This window comes from Tamandua tetradactyla, chromosome 15 (genome assembly GCF_023851605.1).
Source record: "Tamandua tetradactyla isolate mTamTet1 chromosome 15, mTamTet1.pri, whole genome shotgun sequence".
NCBI classification, from domain to species: Eukaryota; Metazoa; Chordata; class Mammalia; order Pilosa; family Myrmecophagidae; genus Tamandua; species Tamandua tetradactyla.
The window spans coordinates 85,954,526-85,970,089 of record NC_135341.1 but is presented as its reverse complement, the minus strand read 5'-3'; the positions used below and the strand labels follow the sequence as shown (position 1 = coordinate 85,970,089).

Below are 15,564 nucleotides of genomic sequence, written 5' to 3'. Positions count from 1 at the left end.
TTTGCTTCATATAATTTGGAGCTCAGCTGTTATGTGACTATATGTGTATAGCTGTTATTTCTTCTTATGGAGTCACTCTTTTGTCAACATGTAGTGCTCCTCTTGCCCCTTATTAACAGTTAATGAATGAAAGTCTTATTTTATCTGATATTAGTACAGCCATCCCCACTCTCTTAATCATCATATACATGGAATTTTTTTTTTTATCTTTTCACTTTCAACCTATTTCTTGTCTCTGGATTTAAGAGAAGTCTTTTATAAGCAGCATATAACTCAGTCATGCTTTAAAAAAAAAAAAATCCATTCTGTCAGTCTCTGCCTTTTGATTGGAGGATTTAATCCATTTACATTTAAAGTAAATGCTGATAATGCAGGATTTTCTTCTGCAATTTTGCTATTTGATTTTTGTAAGCCTTACACATTTTTTATTCCTTCTCTCTTGCACTAATGCCTACTTTTGTGTCTAGCTAATGTTTGTAGTTAAGTATTTAGAATTCCTTTACATCTTCTTTTTGTGTAATTTTTAGATATTTTCTTTATAGTTACCATGTGGTTTAAATTTAAGATCCTAAATGTATAACAATCTCTTTTGATAGTAATTTAACCTCAAAGCAAACATAAACTATGTTCTTATGCCCCTCCATAACTCCACCTTTATGTTGGTCTTGCCAAAAATTACATCTTTATATACTGTGCCCCAAATCCTAGATTTGTATTACCTTTAAGCATTTGAGTCTTAGATCGTGTAAGAAGTGAAAAAGTGAAGTTACAAATAAAAAATGCAATACTACTTACTGGCTTTTATAATTACCCATGTAGTTACCTTTTTGCAGTTCTTTATTTCTTCATATAGCTTTGAGCTAGTACCTAGTTTCAATCTGCAGAACTTGCTTTAGCATTTCTTGTAGGACAGGATTACCAGTGAAGAATTCCCTCAGCTTTTATTTGGGAATGCCTTATATGTTCTTCCTCATTTTTGAAAGCAGTTTTGCAGATACAGAATTCTTGGCTGATAATGTTTTTCCTTTCAGCATCACTGCCTTTTCACCTCCATAGCTTCTAGTAAGAAATCAGCATTTGGTCTAACTGAGGCTCCCTTGTACATGATGCGCCGCTTCTCTCATGCTGCATTCAGAATTCTTTGTCATTGGACAGTTTGATTATCATGTGTCTTGATATGGACCTCTTTTGAGTTTACTCTATTTGGAGTTCATTGACCTTGAATGTGTATATTCGTGTCTTTTGTCAAACTGTCAAATTTGGGAAGGTGCTAGTCATTATTTCTTCAAATATTCTCTCTGCTCTTATCTCTCCTCTACTTCTGGTATTCCCACATATGTACTCTCTTATATTGATACATTTGATGGTGTCCCAGAGGTCTCTTGGGCTCTGTTTATTTTTCTTCATTCTTATTTCTTTCCATTCCTCAAAATGATAATTTCAATTGTCCTTATCTTAAAGTTCTCTGATTCTTTCTTCAGCCAGCTCCAGTCTGCTGAACCTATCTAGGGAATTTTATATTTCAGTATTTTTTTATATTGTTATACTTTTTAGTACCAGTATTTCTTTGTGGTTCCTTTTTATACTTTGCATCTCTTTATTGAAATCCTCATTTTACTCACATACCATTTTCTTGATGTTTTAGTTTTCGTTCCTGTTTTCCTTTCAGTCTTTGAGTACAAGATAGTTTTTCAAAAATCTCTGGTAAACAAATGTGTGCACTTCCTCATTGATGAGTTCTGTTTTATTTTGTTCCTTTCTTCAATAGACCATCTTTCCCTGTTTCTTTGTATGCCTTGTGACTTTTTAAACATTTGAGTATTTTAATGTTTCAACTCTGGAAATCAGACTCTCCTCTTTACTCTGAGTTTGTATTTTTTTCTCTCTCATTTTGTTGAAAGCTAAAGTAGTCTGTCTGGGTAATGATTTTTCCAAAATAGTCAAAGACAGGTTGAAACAGACATACATATATCCAAATATGCAAATAATGGTGACTTTGCTCCCTCTGAAACCTGGGATCAGAGACCAATTTTGGGAATGAGAGCTGGCTCCATATTGAGTGGGGGAGGAAGTGGAGTAAGGGTTGGAAAAGGTGCTGTGAGGCTTACCTACTATTTTTAAATTGCTTTTTTCTTATTTCTCCTTAGTGACTACACCTCTTTGACTATTTTTCAGAATTCTGAAAAAGCTGATTCTACCAGCTTCTATTTGTTTTCAATATTTCTTGTGAGGATAGGATTCTGGAGGTTTTACTCTGCCATATTGCTGACATCAACCCAAGGCCTATACATCTTTAAGTTTATGACTAAATTTTCTCCTTTCAATAATAACTATTGCTCTGTCATTACAATGTAGTTTTCACATTTGAATTAGTATAACCACTAACAATTTCATATCATGAATCTAGGCCCATGCATACAGAACATGCTGCATGAACTTATTAAGAGAGTAAATAAGAAGTGAGGCCAGGGATATGTCTAAGTATATCAACCTGTAAGGAACATACTGAGACTTCTAACTTTCAGATTTCCTTGTTCAAAGAACATCAGCTGTAGATTATTAATTTGGCTTTGTGTATAGGCTTGAAAACAATCCTAAAATTTTCAGTAGTCTCCAAATATTCCCCACATCAAAGCTATTAGGATGATATGCCTTGCACTGAATCTGAGACTACACAAGTAAAACAAGTAGCTTCAGTTTCATTAAAATTGCTGCTCACAGACATCTGTTTGTGTAACTGTTCAGATCATAGCCAGTTTCTTTCAAACCCTAAACAGTTGCCTGTGTTTGCTTTGCTCTTGAGTTAAACTAGATCCAAGCTATCCAAATATAATTAAAGAATGCGCTCAAATGGCAAAGCTAATATTCTACACTTAGCACAAAAGAGCACCCAATTAAACTATCCATTCACTTCCCCCATTCCAGATCACTTTGGTGATTTCAATGTACCTATTTTTCCTTACTTCTCTATCTGCTGTCTAAGTACCATAAAATTAATAGTAATTTTCTGATTTTTTTATAATAAAGGTATTTAATGAAAGAACATAACCTCTGACGATCCAGTATATATCTAAAATTTCTTATGCTATTATTTTTAAGGGTTATTGTAGACAAGAATAAACCAGAATATACTGCAAGTAAAAAGTAACAGACTCCACCACAGGAACCAACTTGTGAGAAGCAGGGGCAAAAGCAAGGAGATCCAGGAGGAGGTCGCAACAACGCTCTAGGCAAAAGATGAGCATTGTTACTATATTTGAGAACGTCTTCTCTATTAATTTTTCTAAGAGCAAAGATAATATTAAGAAGATCTAAATTTTGGTCATCCAATGTAAGACATGAAATTTGAATGAGAGATATTCACACGAGAAAATAAAAATTAGGAATGTTTCTAAAATGAATCAAAGTATACAATGGACCTACTAAAAAATAACACAAAAAATTTTAACAGAATCAAGGCCACTTACAAATAACTGTATAAGAACTTCTAACCTGAAGAAACTCAACATAAAACATTCAGATTTCCAAATCAGAGAATTTTTCAAGGGAAATATGAAAGTATCTATGCCTTATTTAAAAAAATTACCTTCTTTTATGTCACTAAATTTTAAGGTAATTCTAAAATGAGTCAATTTACAGAAAATTTGTGTTAAAACTTGAATGTCTATTTTTAAAACTTAGAAAATATAAGTTAAAATTAAAAAAAAATTGCCCATAATCTCTTCTGAAGAGAAAGACTCAATAATATGATGCACAGTCATCTAATATAATATATACATGTGTATGTATATAAATAATATGTATTTGCTTAAATTAATGACTTTCACAGTTGGTAAGTAATTTTAAGGAACTCAGATTAAAACTGTACTTAAATATACTCAAAACATATTTTATCTGCCTATATTTTTCATGCAATTATAACAGAGTTTAGTATTTCTGAAATAGATTATATTTTGTTCGATAAGGTCAATTTAAGTAGCAAGAAAAATTATATCTTAGAATGAGTCTAAGTAGAAAGAAATCGAGGCACAGTGACAGATAAGGGAAAAATTAACTAACCTAACAAATATAGTTTCTGATATTTGGCCAAATAAACAAAGAGTTAAGAGAAGGGGTTTATTTGTGATATTTAGACAAATTAGTATTAGCTGCAAACAAAGGAGAAACCATAAGAACAAACTGTTCAAAGAAAAAAAATGGCTGGGAAAATTGGTTCTGTTCGGCTGTTTGGTTCTATCCGTGGCCCCATCCATAACCGTCAGCAAGGATTCAGACCACTTCTCAGCCGTGGTGTCCCTGACATGCTCTTTGCTGTGGGGGGCAGCCCTGAACATTACAGGATGTTTAGCAGCATCCCTGGTCTCTACTCACTAGACGCCAGAAGCACCCACTCCCCAAGTTGTGACATCCAAAAATGTCTCTAGACATTGCCAAATATTTCCTGGGGATAAATCAACCCTGGTTCAAAGTCAGTTGCTCTAGAAAGATGCTTCCTGCTAGACTCCCATCTTCCTGGTTTGACTGCCTACTCTCCCTACTATCCAAATCCCGTTACTCTGTGTAAAGCCTTCCTTTCTCTAGCATCTCCACCAGCCATTCGCATTTTTAGGAATTATATAGTTTTAGGAGTCTGTATAGTATTGTTTTCTTAGTTATCTAAAAAAATTGCAAACACCTTAAGGACAAGGTCATGTCTAACAAAGGCAAATCTGGCATTCAAAGAATATTATTAAAAAATATATATTCTTTTTTATTTTTAAAAAGAATAAAGTCTGCAAGTGCAAAATATGATTTAAGCAAGTATGTCAGTAAGGATTTTTACTTTGGCAAAATATACTGTCCAGTATAATGGAGAACCTTTTTAAAAATGCAATTAACAAAGAATTATACATATAAAGAATACACTAGTTTCATTCTCTAAAGACGCATCATTATTTAACATTTCTTACTATATCCATAACAAGCAATCAAAAACATGAAGCATGTACTTTACAAGACCAATGTTCTAATCCCTCAGCTGGAGTGGAAATACACACTTTCTCTGTAAATTACTCAAGGTGAAGTGAAATTGCTACACAATATTCATAAAAGGCATTCATAACTATCAGTATATTGTTCAAATTTAGTTTCACTATAATTCTCAATATTCTGCTTGCCCCTGGCAACAGACTCAAGATTTATTAGTCCATGAATGTTGAGGTCTTCAAATCAGTATGTAAATATTACACATCAAACAAAACTCAAAACTTTCAAATTACCTAACCCAAAGGTTTGTATCTTCTATATGCTATACAAAACAGGTTTATAGCAAAGGTAAATTACATATTTTAAGAAAACCATTTTATTAAAAGCCATGATAACTGCAACATAATTACCTGGACTAGGAATCTGGTCACGATATTTTGGAACCTCATCGTTCAGAGTCTGAAGCATAACCCACATTGTAAATGTGAAGAGTGCAGCCAGGAACCCGTAGAAGACGAGGTAGAAGAGCAAGATCAAACCTGTGAAAGAAAATAAAACCTATGAAATCTGGGGATACACACATATCTACACGCACATCTGTGTGTATTTGCCCAGGTTAAAAAAACAAACCAATCATTACAAGGCTACGATTCCAAGCTTAGCCATGCACATAGCCAAATATCCCCATATCCAGAACACATGGATTTGCCCAAACAAGGGGATATTTCAGCAGGCAGCAGCCCTCCATCCACTACATCCCTCCCCTCCTCTGGTACTTTTAAGTAAAAGTAGCTTCCACAGTTCATACTCTGGCTCAAAGTGAGAACTTAAAAATTCTAGCACGTAGGGCAGTGTTTCCCAAAGTAGAGTTGATGACCTCTAAAAGATGAAAGTTGATTTTAGGTGGGACAACATTTCCAATATTTACATGTTCCATTAAGTGGCAGGTAGAAAAGAATTAGTATATCAAATCCCTATATCACAGATAGTAATTATTTGCAAAAGTTTTAAAAAGTTGATTTAAAGAATAATCAGGAAATATTCAGAGAAAGCAAAAATCATGAAGATGGTAATAATGAGTAAAGTTTAGGAAACACTGCTTCAGTGGAAGGCTCATGCAAGAGTGAAGAGTGGACAAGACAAGAAACAAGCACCGAGAGAGACTTCATGGGTCTACTGCTAGGCAGAAAGCAAGATTTTGCAGATACAAGTTTTAATATCAAGGGCTTAATATTATTTTCTTCACAATTTGGAAATACTAAGATAGAACTATACTGGCTCAATGATTTTAGAACTAACTCAAATGTTTTTAGTCAAAGTTCCAACATCAGAAATGCTTAACATCAGGATTAGAATATATTGTTGAAGTCACTCGTTTGTATTTAAGTGTTAAAAAATTTTATCAAAGGATATTAAACAAACCCCAGATATGGCAAGAGTGAAGAAAACTTAAATCCCCAGAGCTGAATTAACATCTGACCTTAATAAGCAGGATCAGCAACTTATTCTTTATTTTTGCCTTTTCTGTTCCCTGGTAGAGAGGCTAGAGCAGGGGGTTCTAATTTGGAATTTGCAGATCTTCCCCTTCTTCTCCTAGAATGAGCTGCAGGGGGTTTCTAAGATTTCTCCAATAATTATTTTGAATGTATTCCATGTTTTCTGTGGAATGGCTCCATTACCTATTCAGATTTTCAAAATACTCCATGATCCCAAAACAGATTGTTCCAAAGCTGGATAATCTTTTCTTCCTCACTTGCAGGCCAAGAAACTGTTCCCCTCTTCTTTTTTTCTTTCTCCCCCAAGTAAAGAGGGAATAACTGAAGAGGCTTCATTTTAATTTAGACTAGCATGCCCGCCAGCTCCACCCCCCAATTACCAGAAGGCCAAAATAGGGAGCAAGAGGACAGAAGGAAGAAGACAGGATTTCACCTTCTGACAGCATCACTTCCCTACCACTTACTGCGATCCTGCTGCAGAAAAAGAAAAAGACGACCAGTCTCAAAGTGGTGCTCAGTTTACTATGGAAAGAAAATGAAAATACATGCAAAGTCCACAGGCCAGTTAAATGAGATACAGGGGAGAAATTATTCTAAAGACCTAGATGTCTGTATGAATGAATGAATTCCTCTACAGAGTAGATCAAGGGGCCAGTAAATACACAGCAACGAGAGAATGTGTTCCCAAAAACTTCATTTACAAAAACAGTCTGATTGGGCCGTGGTAGAGTGCTCTAACCTGCAGCAGAAAATAAACAGTTTGAATAATAATAAATAATAGTAATACTAGGGTTTAATAAAGAAGTCTGAAAACTCATTTTCAAAATTCTGATTTTAAATTTCCAGGAAAAAGTAAATGTAATTTATAACACAGTTACAAAGTAGATAAATATAACTTGCAGAGGGAGTTTGCTGGTAGGCTTAACACAACAACCTTAATGATAGTATACTGTTCAGAGTGCCATGTTTGCCACAGTACTACTTAATAAAAATAGGAAACAACACACTGAGCTTAAACAGTGCTTATCGCATATTTCCTGATTTTAAATTATCCAAGAATTTCATTGTCATTAACCAACTAGAGAACTAACATGGATTTAAATTCTGGACACACATTAGTATTTTAAATAGTCTAGATTAGGTCAACATAATCAAAACCAAAAATGTCAACAAAATAAATACCAAAAAATTTAATTGCTATGATTGGCATTTTTGTATCATCACACTGTCATTTCTAACAAATATTACAGAAGTTGTAAAAAATGTTACTTTTATATTCTTATGGTGAGACCTAAGGGTATACAATACAGGAAACACTACAGAATGCAAAAAAAATTCTGCCTCTCCAAAATATTGGAGTCAATTCTCCTCCTCTGTTCATTAATAATTGCTGAAATGACCAACTTTTTTCATGTTTAAAAATAATCCTTTTTAAAATTGTAAAGTTAAAAAAAAAATTGTGGTAAGGTACATACATCATAAAAGTAGTCATTTTAGCTATTTGTAAGTACACAATTCAGTGACATTAATTACATTTACAGTGTTTTCCTACTATCAACACTAACTGCTACCAAACCTCTTCATCACTGAAATAGAAATTCTTTACCCATTAATCAATAACACCCTCCACCCCCCACTGCCCTTACCCCAGGTAATCTCCAATGTACATTCTGTGGCTACATTCTGCTTATTCTAGGTATTTCATAAATCATGTATTTGTCTTTTTGTGTCTGGCTTATTTCCTTTAACTAAATGTCTCCAAGACTCATCCATGCTGTAGCATGTATCAGAACTTCATTCCTTTTTATGGTCGAATAGTATTCTGTTGTATGTATGTGCAACACTTTGTTTCTTAATTCATCTGTTGATGAGCACATGGGTTATTCCCACCTTTTGGCTATTCTGGATAATGCTGCTACGATGTATAAGTATCCATTTGAATGTCTGCTTTCTATTCTTTGGGGTTTATTCTTTCCCCATTGAGTGGACTAGGCACCCGTGTTGAAAATCAACTGGCTATAGATGTAAGGGTTTATCACTGCATGCACAATTCTATTCCACTGTCCCATATGGCTGTCCTTATGCCTGCAAAACACTATTTTGACCAGTATCGCGTTGTAGTACGTTTTGAAATTGGAAAGCGCAAGTCCTCCAACTCTGTTCTTTTTTTCAAGATGGTCTGGCTATTCAGGGCCCCTTGCAATTCCATATGAATTTGAGGACTGGCCTTTCCACACTGTAAAAAAGGCTACTGTGGTTTTTGACTGGGATTGTGTTGCAGTTATAGATCTCTAGGTAGCATTGACATCTTAACACTATTAAGTTTTCTAATCCATGAACATAAAATGTCTTTCCATTTATTTAGGTCTTGATGATGTCTTTCCATTTATTTAGGTCTTCTAAATTTTCTTTCAGGGCAGGCCACGGTGGCTCAGTGGCAGGGTTCTTGCCTGCCATGCCGGAGACCCGGGTTCGATTCCCAGTGCCTGCCCATGCAAAAAAAAAAAAAAAAAAAAGTAAAATTTCTTTCAGCAATGCTTTGTAGCTTTCAGTGTTCCAAGTCTTTCACATCCATAATTAAATCTACTCCTAAATATTTTATTCTTTTACAGGCTATGCCAGTTTGTAAATTCTCTCTCTCCTATTTTATGATTGAGGGGTCTGTTGAAAAATTAGAAACCCAGCTGGAAGCTGTGTCATCGAGTGGTTGGTTATACACATGGGCTGTGCTAGTGTCAAGAGACCTAGGCTCAAATCCTAGCCTGACCACGTCCTGCTCTGTGCCCTTGGGAATATAAGAAATAGAAATTTCCTAATTTCTATGCCTACCTGAAAAGAAGGGTTAACAGTATCACCTGTCTAATTAGTTCACGTTACAGAAAGGAAAATAAAAGTAACAAGAAATTTGATGACAAAAAACAAAACCCCTCAATGGAACCACAAGCCAACAAGAAAACAGAAATATTCTTAGAATGTGTAACTAGATTTAAGGTTCAAACACAAGGTTTAAAATTTAACCTCATCAATGGCATTTTATCTCAAATAAAACTTATTAAATGCGGTTTGATTCATACAGACTCTATAAAATGAACTAAGCAGCAAGAAATCCGGCAGTTTACCCTGTGTCACTGAGCATACATAACCTGGGACACAGGAAAAAGTCACCAGGCTTCACCACCGTCCCACTCCCTCAACCCCCTGCGAGGCCCTGGGCTGTGGCCGCCTATTCAGTGAACTCTCTGGAAACCAGAAAGACTGCACCTCTCTTCAAAAGATTCTGATAACTAGAAATTATTTCTCCTTAGTAAACAAATTTGCATTCAGATTTATAGTTTAAAAAATTTTAAGTAGAAGCAGGTATAGTAAAAAAAAAAAATCAATGATATGGACGGGTACAAATTTAAAATTCTTTGTATATTTGAATTTTTTTTAATTACAGCTTTATTGAGGTACAATTCACATTATCATACAATTCACCTATTCAAAATCTGCAATTCAGCAGCTTTTAGTACATTCACAGAGTTGTGTAACGATCACTACAGGGTTTTACAATCACCACCATCAATTTCAGAATATTTTCAACAATGCTTCCCCAAAAACCCCTACCATTCGCAATCACCCTACATTCCCTCTCCCTCCCCCTTCAACCCCAGCAATTACTTATCTACTTTCTGCCTCTTTGAATTTGCCTAGTCTGGGCAACTCATATAAACGAAATTACAAAATATGTGGTCTTTTGTGCCTGGCTTCTTTTACTTAACTTAATGTGTTAAGTAAACATGTTTTCAAGGTTCATGCATGTTGCAATATTCTTTTTATGGCTGAATATTTCATTGTACATATTTACCAGTTTTGTTTATCCATTCATCTGTTGATAGATATTTGGATTGTTTCCATTTTTTAGCTATAATGAATATGCTGCCACGAACATTCTCATACAAGTTTTGGTGTGGATATTTTCAGATCTCTAGGGTATACACTTTGTAGTATCAATACTGGATAATAAGGTGTTTAGTCTTTTGAGTAACTGCCAAAATATTTCCCAAAGTAGCTGTACCACTTCACATTCCCACCAATAATGTGTGAGGATTCTAATTCCTCCACATACTTGGGAATACCGATCACAGTCATCCTAGTGAGTGCACAGTGGTATCTCTGTATGGGTCTAATCCGCATTTCCCTAATGGATAATGAATGGCGTTGAACATCTTTTCGACAATTCATATATCTTCTTTGGAGAACTATTCAGATTTTTTGCCCATATATGAATTGGGTTGTCTTCTATTGTGGCGCTTCAGTTCTTTATATAGTGTAGAAATAACTCCCCTTTCCAATATGTAATATATTTCCCCCCATTTATGGGTTGTCTTTTCATTTTCTCTTCCCCTTGTATGTATCTTTTTTTTTTTTTTTTAACATGGGCAGGCACCGGGAATCGAACCCGGGTCCTCTTGCATGGCAGGCAAGCATTCTTGCCTGCTGAGCCACCATGGCCCGCCCATCTTTTCATTTTCTTGATAGAGACCTTTTAAGTATAGAAGTTTTTAATTTTATGAAGCCCACTTTATGTCTTTTCCTTAGGTCCCTTGTGATTTTTGGTGTCATAGCTACAAAACCATTGCATATTCCAAAATCACAAAGATTTGTGTCTGTTTTCTTTTAATAATTTTATATTTTTAGCTCTTAAGCAATTTGAGTTAATTTTGTACACAGTGTAAGGTGAGAGTCAAACTCAATTTGTTTGCAAATAGCTATCCAGGTGTCCTGTACCATCTGTTAGAAAAACTGTGCTCTTAGGTCAAGCCTACTTAAAATTAGGCCTAAGAGTCACCCCCAAGAGAACCTCTTTTGTTGCTCAGATGTGGCCTCTCTCTCTCAGCCAACACAACAGGCAAACTCACCACCCTGTCCCTGTCTACATGGGACATGATCCCAGGGGTGTGGGCCTCCCTGGCAACATGGGACAGAAATCCTAGAATGAGCTGAGACTCAGTATCAAGGGATTGAGAAAACCTTCTCTTCCAAAAGGTGGAAGAGCGAAATGAGACAAAATACAGTGTCAATGGCTGAGAGATTCCAAACAGAGTCGAGAGGTTAACCTGGAGGTTATTCTCATGCATTAAATAGATATCATCTTGTTAGTCAAGATGCAATGGAGGCTGGAGGGAACTGCCTGAAAATGTAGAGCTGTGTTCCAGTAGCCACGTTTTTTGAAGATGATTGAATAATGATATAGCTTTCACAATGTGACTGAGTGATTCTGAAAACCTTGTGTCTGATGCTCCTTTTATCTACCTTATCAACAGACAAGCAAAACATATGGAATAAAAATAAATAATAGGGGGAACAAATGTTAAAGCAAACAGATTGAAATGCTAGTGATCAATGAAAGGGAGGAGTGAGAGGTATGGTATGTATGAATTTTTTTCTGTTGTCTTTTTATTTCTTTTTCTGAATTGATACAAATGTTCTAAGAAATGATCATGATGATGAATATGCAACTATGTGATGATATTGTGAATTACTAATTATATATGTAGAATGGAATGATATGTTAAGTATGTTTGCATCTCTTTGTTGTAATTTTTTTTAATTTAAAAATTAATTTAAAAAAAAACCCAAAAACTGTGCTCTACTCATTCAAATGGTCACAGCACCCTTTTCAAAAACCAACTGATCATGATATTTGTAATAACTTTTTACTTGATATTCTGAGAACACATCCAGTTTTGACAGTTAATCAAATGGTATTTAAGATAGTGTTTAATATTTAGAATTTAAGAAGCTCTGCTGCTATCTGTATCTATAGATTTTTCTTCCTTGCTTTAATTTTAAATTGGTTTAAGAAACATACTGTATAAACAGGCTTTTTGATGATTACTTGGTTGTTTTTTTAAAAATATGCATATGGATAAGCTAACTAAGATATCCATTTTAGGTGGTTAAGATTTCCATATGCTAACTGTAAAAATATTTGTATATTTATATTTTCCTGAAATCAGGGAACTGTTTAGTAACAGGTCATTACTATAGCAATGCAGATAATTTGTAAGAACTTTCTATCTGAGATTTTGAGAACACTCAGTTTTGACAGCTGACAAATGGTATCTAAGTGTTTAATATTTAGAATTTAAGAACTCTGCTATCTGAATTAGCAGATTTTTTTCCTTGCTGTCTTAATTTTAAATTGGTTTATGAAACTTACTGCACAAACACAAGTTTTACAATGATTATATAGATACTTTATTTAAATACGCCTAAGGTTAAGGTAACTAAGATAGCCATTTTTAGCATTGCTAACTGTATTGTTTGTTTTCCTAAAAAAAAAAAAGAAATAAGAGGGGGAGGACCCAACTGATCATAAATGTGAGGCTTATTTCCAGACTCTCAAATCCAACCCATTGTTCTATATATCTATCCTTAGGCCAGTGCCACAACGTCTTGATTAGTGCACCTTATAGCATGTGCTGAAAGCAGGCGCTGTGAATCCTCAAACTCTACTTCCTGTGTACAAGTCTGTTTTGCCTATTCTGACTCCCTCGAATTTCCATGTGAATTTTAAGATCAGGCTCTCAACAAGCTGGTACCAAAACTTTTTTTTTTAAACTAATGAGCACATACAATTATTATAATAAAATATATGCAGAGATATATGTTTATCTACACACATATATTTACATATTTATTAAAATCATGGAACTATAACAAGAATTTATAAACTAAAAAAAAAAAAAGATTCAATAACTTGGCTAAGATTAAGCAACTAGTAAGGGAAACAGCCAGACCAGTACTTCCCTATGTGGTACCTGACCTTGCCTGCTCTCCTCAGGATACTCAAGCTCCATTACTGTGTTAGTTAGATTCAGTTGTCAACTTGGCCAGGTAAGCATACCTAATCTTGTTGCTGCGGACATAAGCCAACAGTACGTGAACCTCATCTGTTGCCAATTACATCTGCAGTCAGCTAGGAGGCGTGTCTGCTGCAATGAGTGATGTCTGACTTAATTGGCTGGTACTTAAATGAGAGAGTGCAACATGGCACAGCCTAGCAGCTCGGCATTCCTCATCTCAGCACTCGCAGCTCAGCCCAGGCCTTTGGAGATGCAGAAAGAAGTCACCCCGGGGACAGTTGTTAGAACCCAGGGGCCTGGAGAGAAGACCAGCAGAGACCATCCTGTGCCTTTCACGTAAGATAGAACCTCAGTGGAAAGTTAGCTGCCTTTCCTCTGAAGAACTAACAAAATTAATCCCCTTTTATTAAAAGCTAATCCGTCTCTGGTGTGTTGCATTCCGGCAGCTAGCAAACTAGAACAATTATTTCTGATCAAAACTTCCATTCTCTGAAAAATGTTATTAGTCAAGCATTGTGTTACTACAAATGGTAGAAATTTTACATCTGAATAAGATCTGGTCTTTCTCTCCACGAGTTCAGTTATCAGAAGTGACAGACATGTAAACAAAGAATTATAGGTATCAAGTGCTAGGGAAAAAAATAAAAAAAAATTAACTTTCCCTAGCCTGGAGAGAAAGGAAAAGGATTTGATGAGAGAAGGCCCCCTAGAAATGAGAGCTTACTTGGTTCACCAAAAATGGAGTCTAGGAAACTGGCTGGAGTAGCGGTACAGCCAGGCAACTATAACCTTGTTTCACTCCACATCCACATGGCCCTGGTACCCAGCAACCGGCAGCGGCAGCGGCAGCAGCAACATCCATACTGAAGTGGGAAAAGGGAACCAAACCTGAGTGCTTGTGCTGAAAACTGGGCAATGTCCTGGGTATGTTGGTGAAAATCTAAAGGAGCAAAGAGAGTCTCTATGCCTAGACCAGCTCTTGGCTACAATATACCATCCACATCCCCAGATGCTGTGATAGGAAAGTCCAAAGAAGGGAGGAGAAGCCCACAAGCAAGAAGCATTACATATGAGAAAAAAACTAACCCAATGAAAGAAAAGCATCAACTCACCAAGGGAAAAGGAACTGACAGCTAAAAAAAACTGGGTTATAAGAGCTAACAGAAAAAGACTTTAGTAAAAGTGTAAGTATAACTAAAACACCGAGTATATAGTGAAAGGATAATTTTAAAAAGATTTCATACTCTGGTTATGGACATAAAAGACTTAGAGATAAGTTGAATTGCCAGAAGAGTCAAGATAAAGTTAAATTCAGACACTTAAGAAAACGAGAAGGCAAATCTGGCTGGTAGAAAAAAACTGCAAAACATACAGGCGACAAAGTAATCTTACAACAATAAGACAAAACACACTTTAAAAAAATGTTGAACAGAAACTTCAACAAAGAAGATATAAGGATGACTCCTATAAGCTCATGAAAAGGTCCTCTTGCCATCAGGCAAGAACAAACTGAAACAACAGAAAGCCTCAGTGAGCCACAGCTACAAACCCGCACGACTCCACACCCGCGCGACTCCACACCTTAAAGCCTGGTCCATCGCAGAGGTGGAACAACAGGAACTGGCACAATCGCTTGGAAAACAGTTTGACAATTTCTTGAGATACTTAAATTTCTTAAAAAATCCAAGACCAGGAGAAAAACACAAAAAGCAACAATGAGCAAAGAAACAAGTAAGACTTACTGGCTAACATCTAGGTAAGTGTTGACTTTAATTTTTCTTACCAGTTTTGAGGACAGATTTACATACAGTAAACTGCAGCCATTTCAATTCTAGTAAGGGTGACAGCTGCATACCACTATAAAACCACCACCATAAGAGAAGCCAAGGATGTTTCCATCACTCCCAAAAGGTTCCTTGTGCCCCTCTGCAATTCACTCCCTTCGCCAGACAACTGCTAATCTCCTTTTGTCACTTTAGATTAATTTGTATTTTATATAAATTTACATAAATAAAATTAGAAATTCTAGTGTGTTTATGTTTAATTAACAATCTGGAGCTAAAATCCCAAAATAATACAGCAGTAATAATTTTAAAAGTAGTCAAATAATACAAGACACTAACAGAGTGAATTAAAATAATTCACCACATGTAATTTATAGACAATAATCTTAAAAACAAAACACAAAATGGTTGAAGATAAACAAGATGGGTTGAAGATAAATAAAGTAGGTCTTGGATAATAAAGGGAAG

At 35.4% G+C, this 15,564-nt stretch overlaps 1 protein-coding gene across 1 annotated transcript in view; it reads right to left on the bottom strand.

Annotated features, from left to right (window-relative positions):
- Positions 1 to 15,564, bottom strand: part of ATP1B3 (ATPase Na+/K+ transporting subunit beta 3) — a 70,205-nt gene that overhangs the window by 43,248 nt on the left and 11,393 nt on the right. The window contains exon 2 of the mRNA XM_077130297.1: positions 5,376 to 5,504. Within this exon, the coding sequence (XP_076986412.1) occupies positions 5,376 to 5,504 (129 nt within the window). The remainder of the gene's footprint in view (positions 1 to 5,375; positions 5,505 to 15,564) is intronic.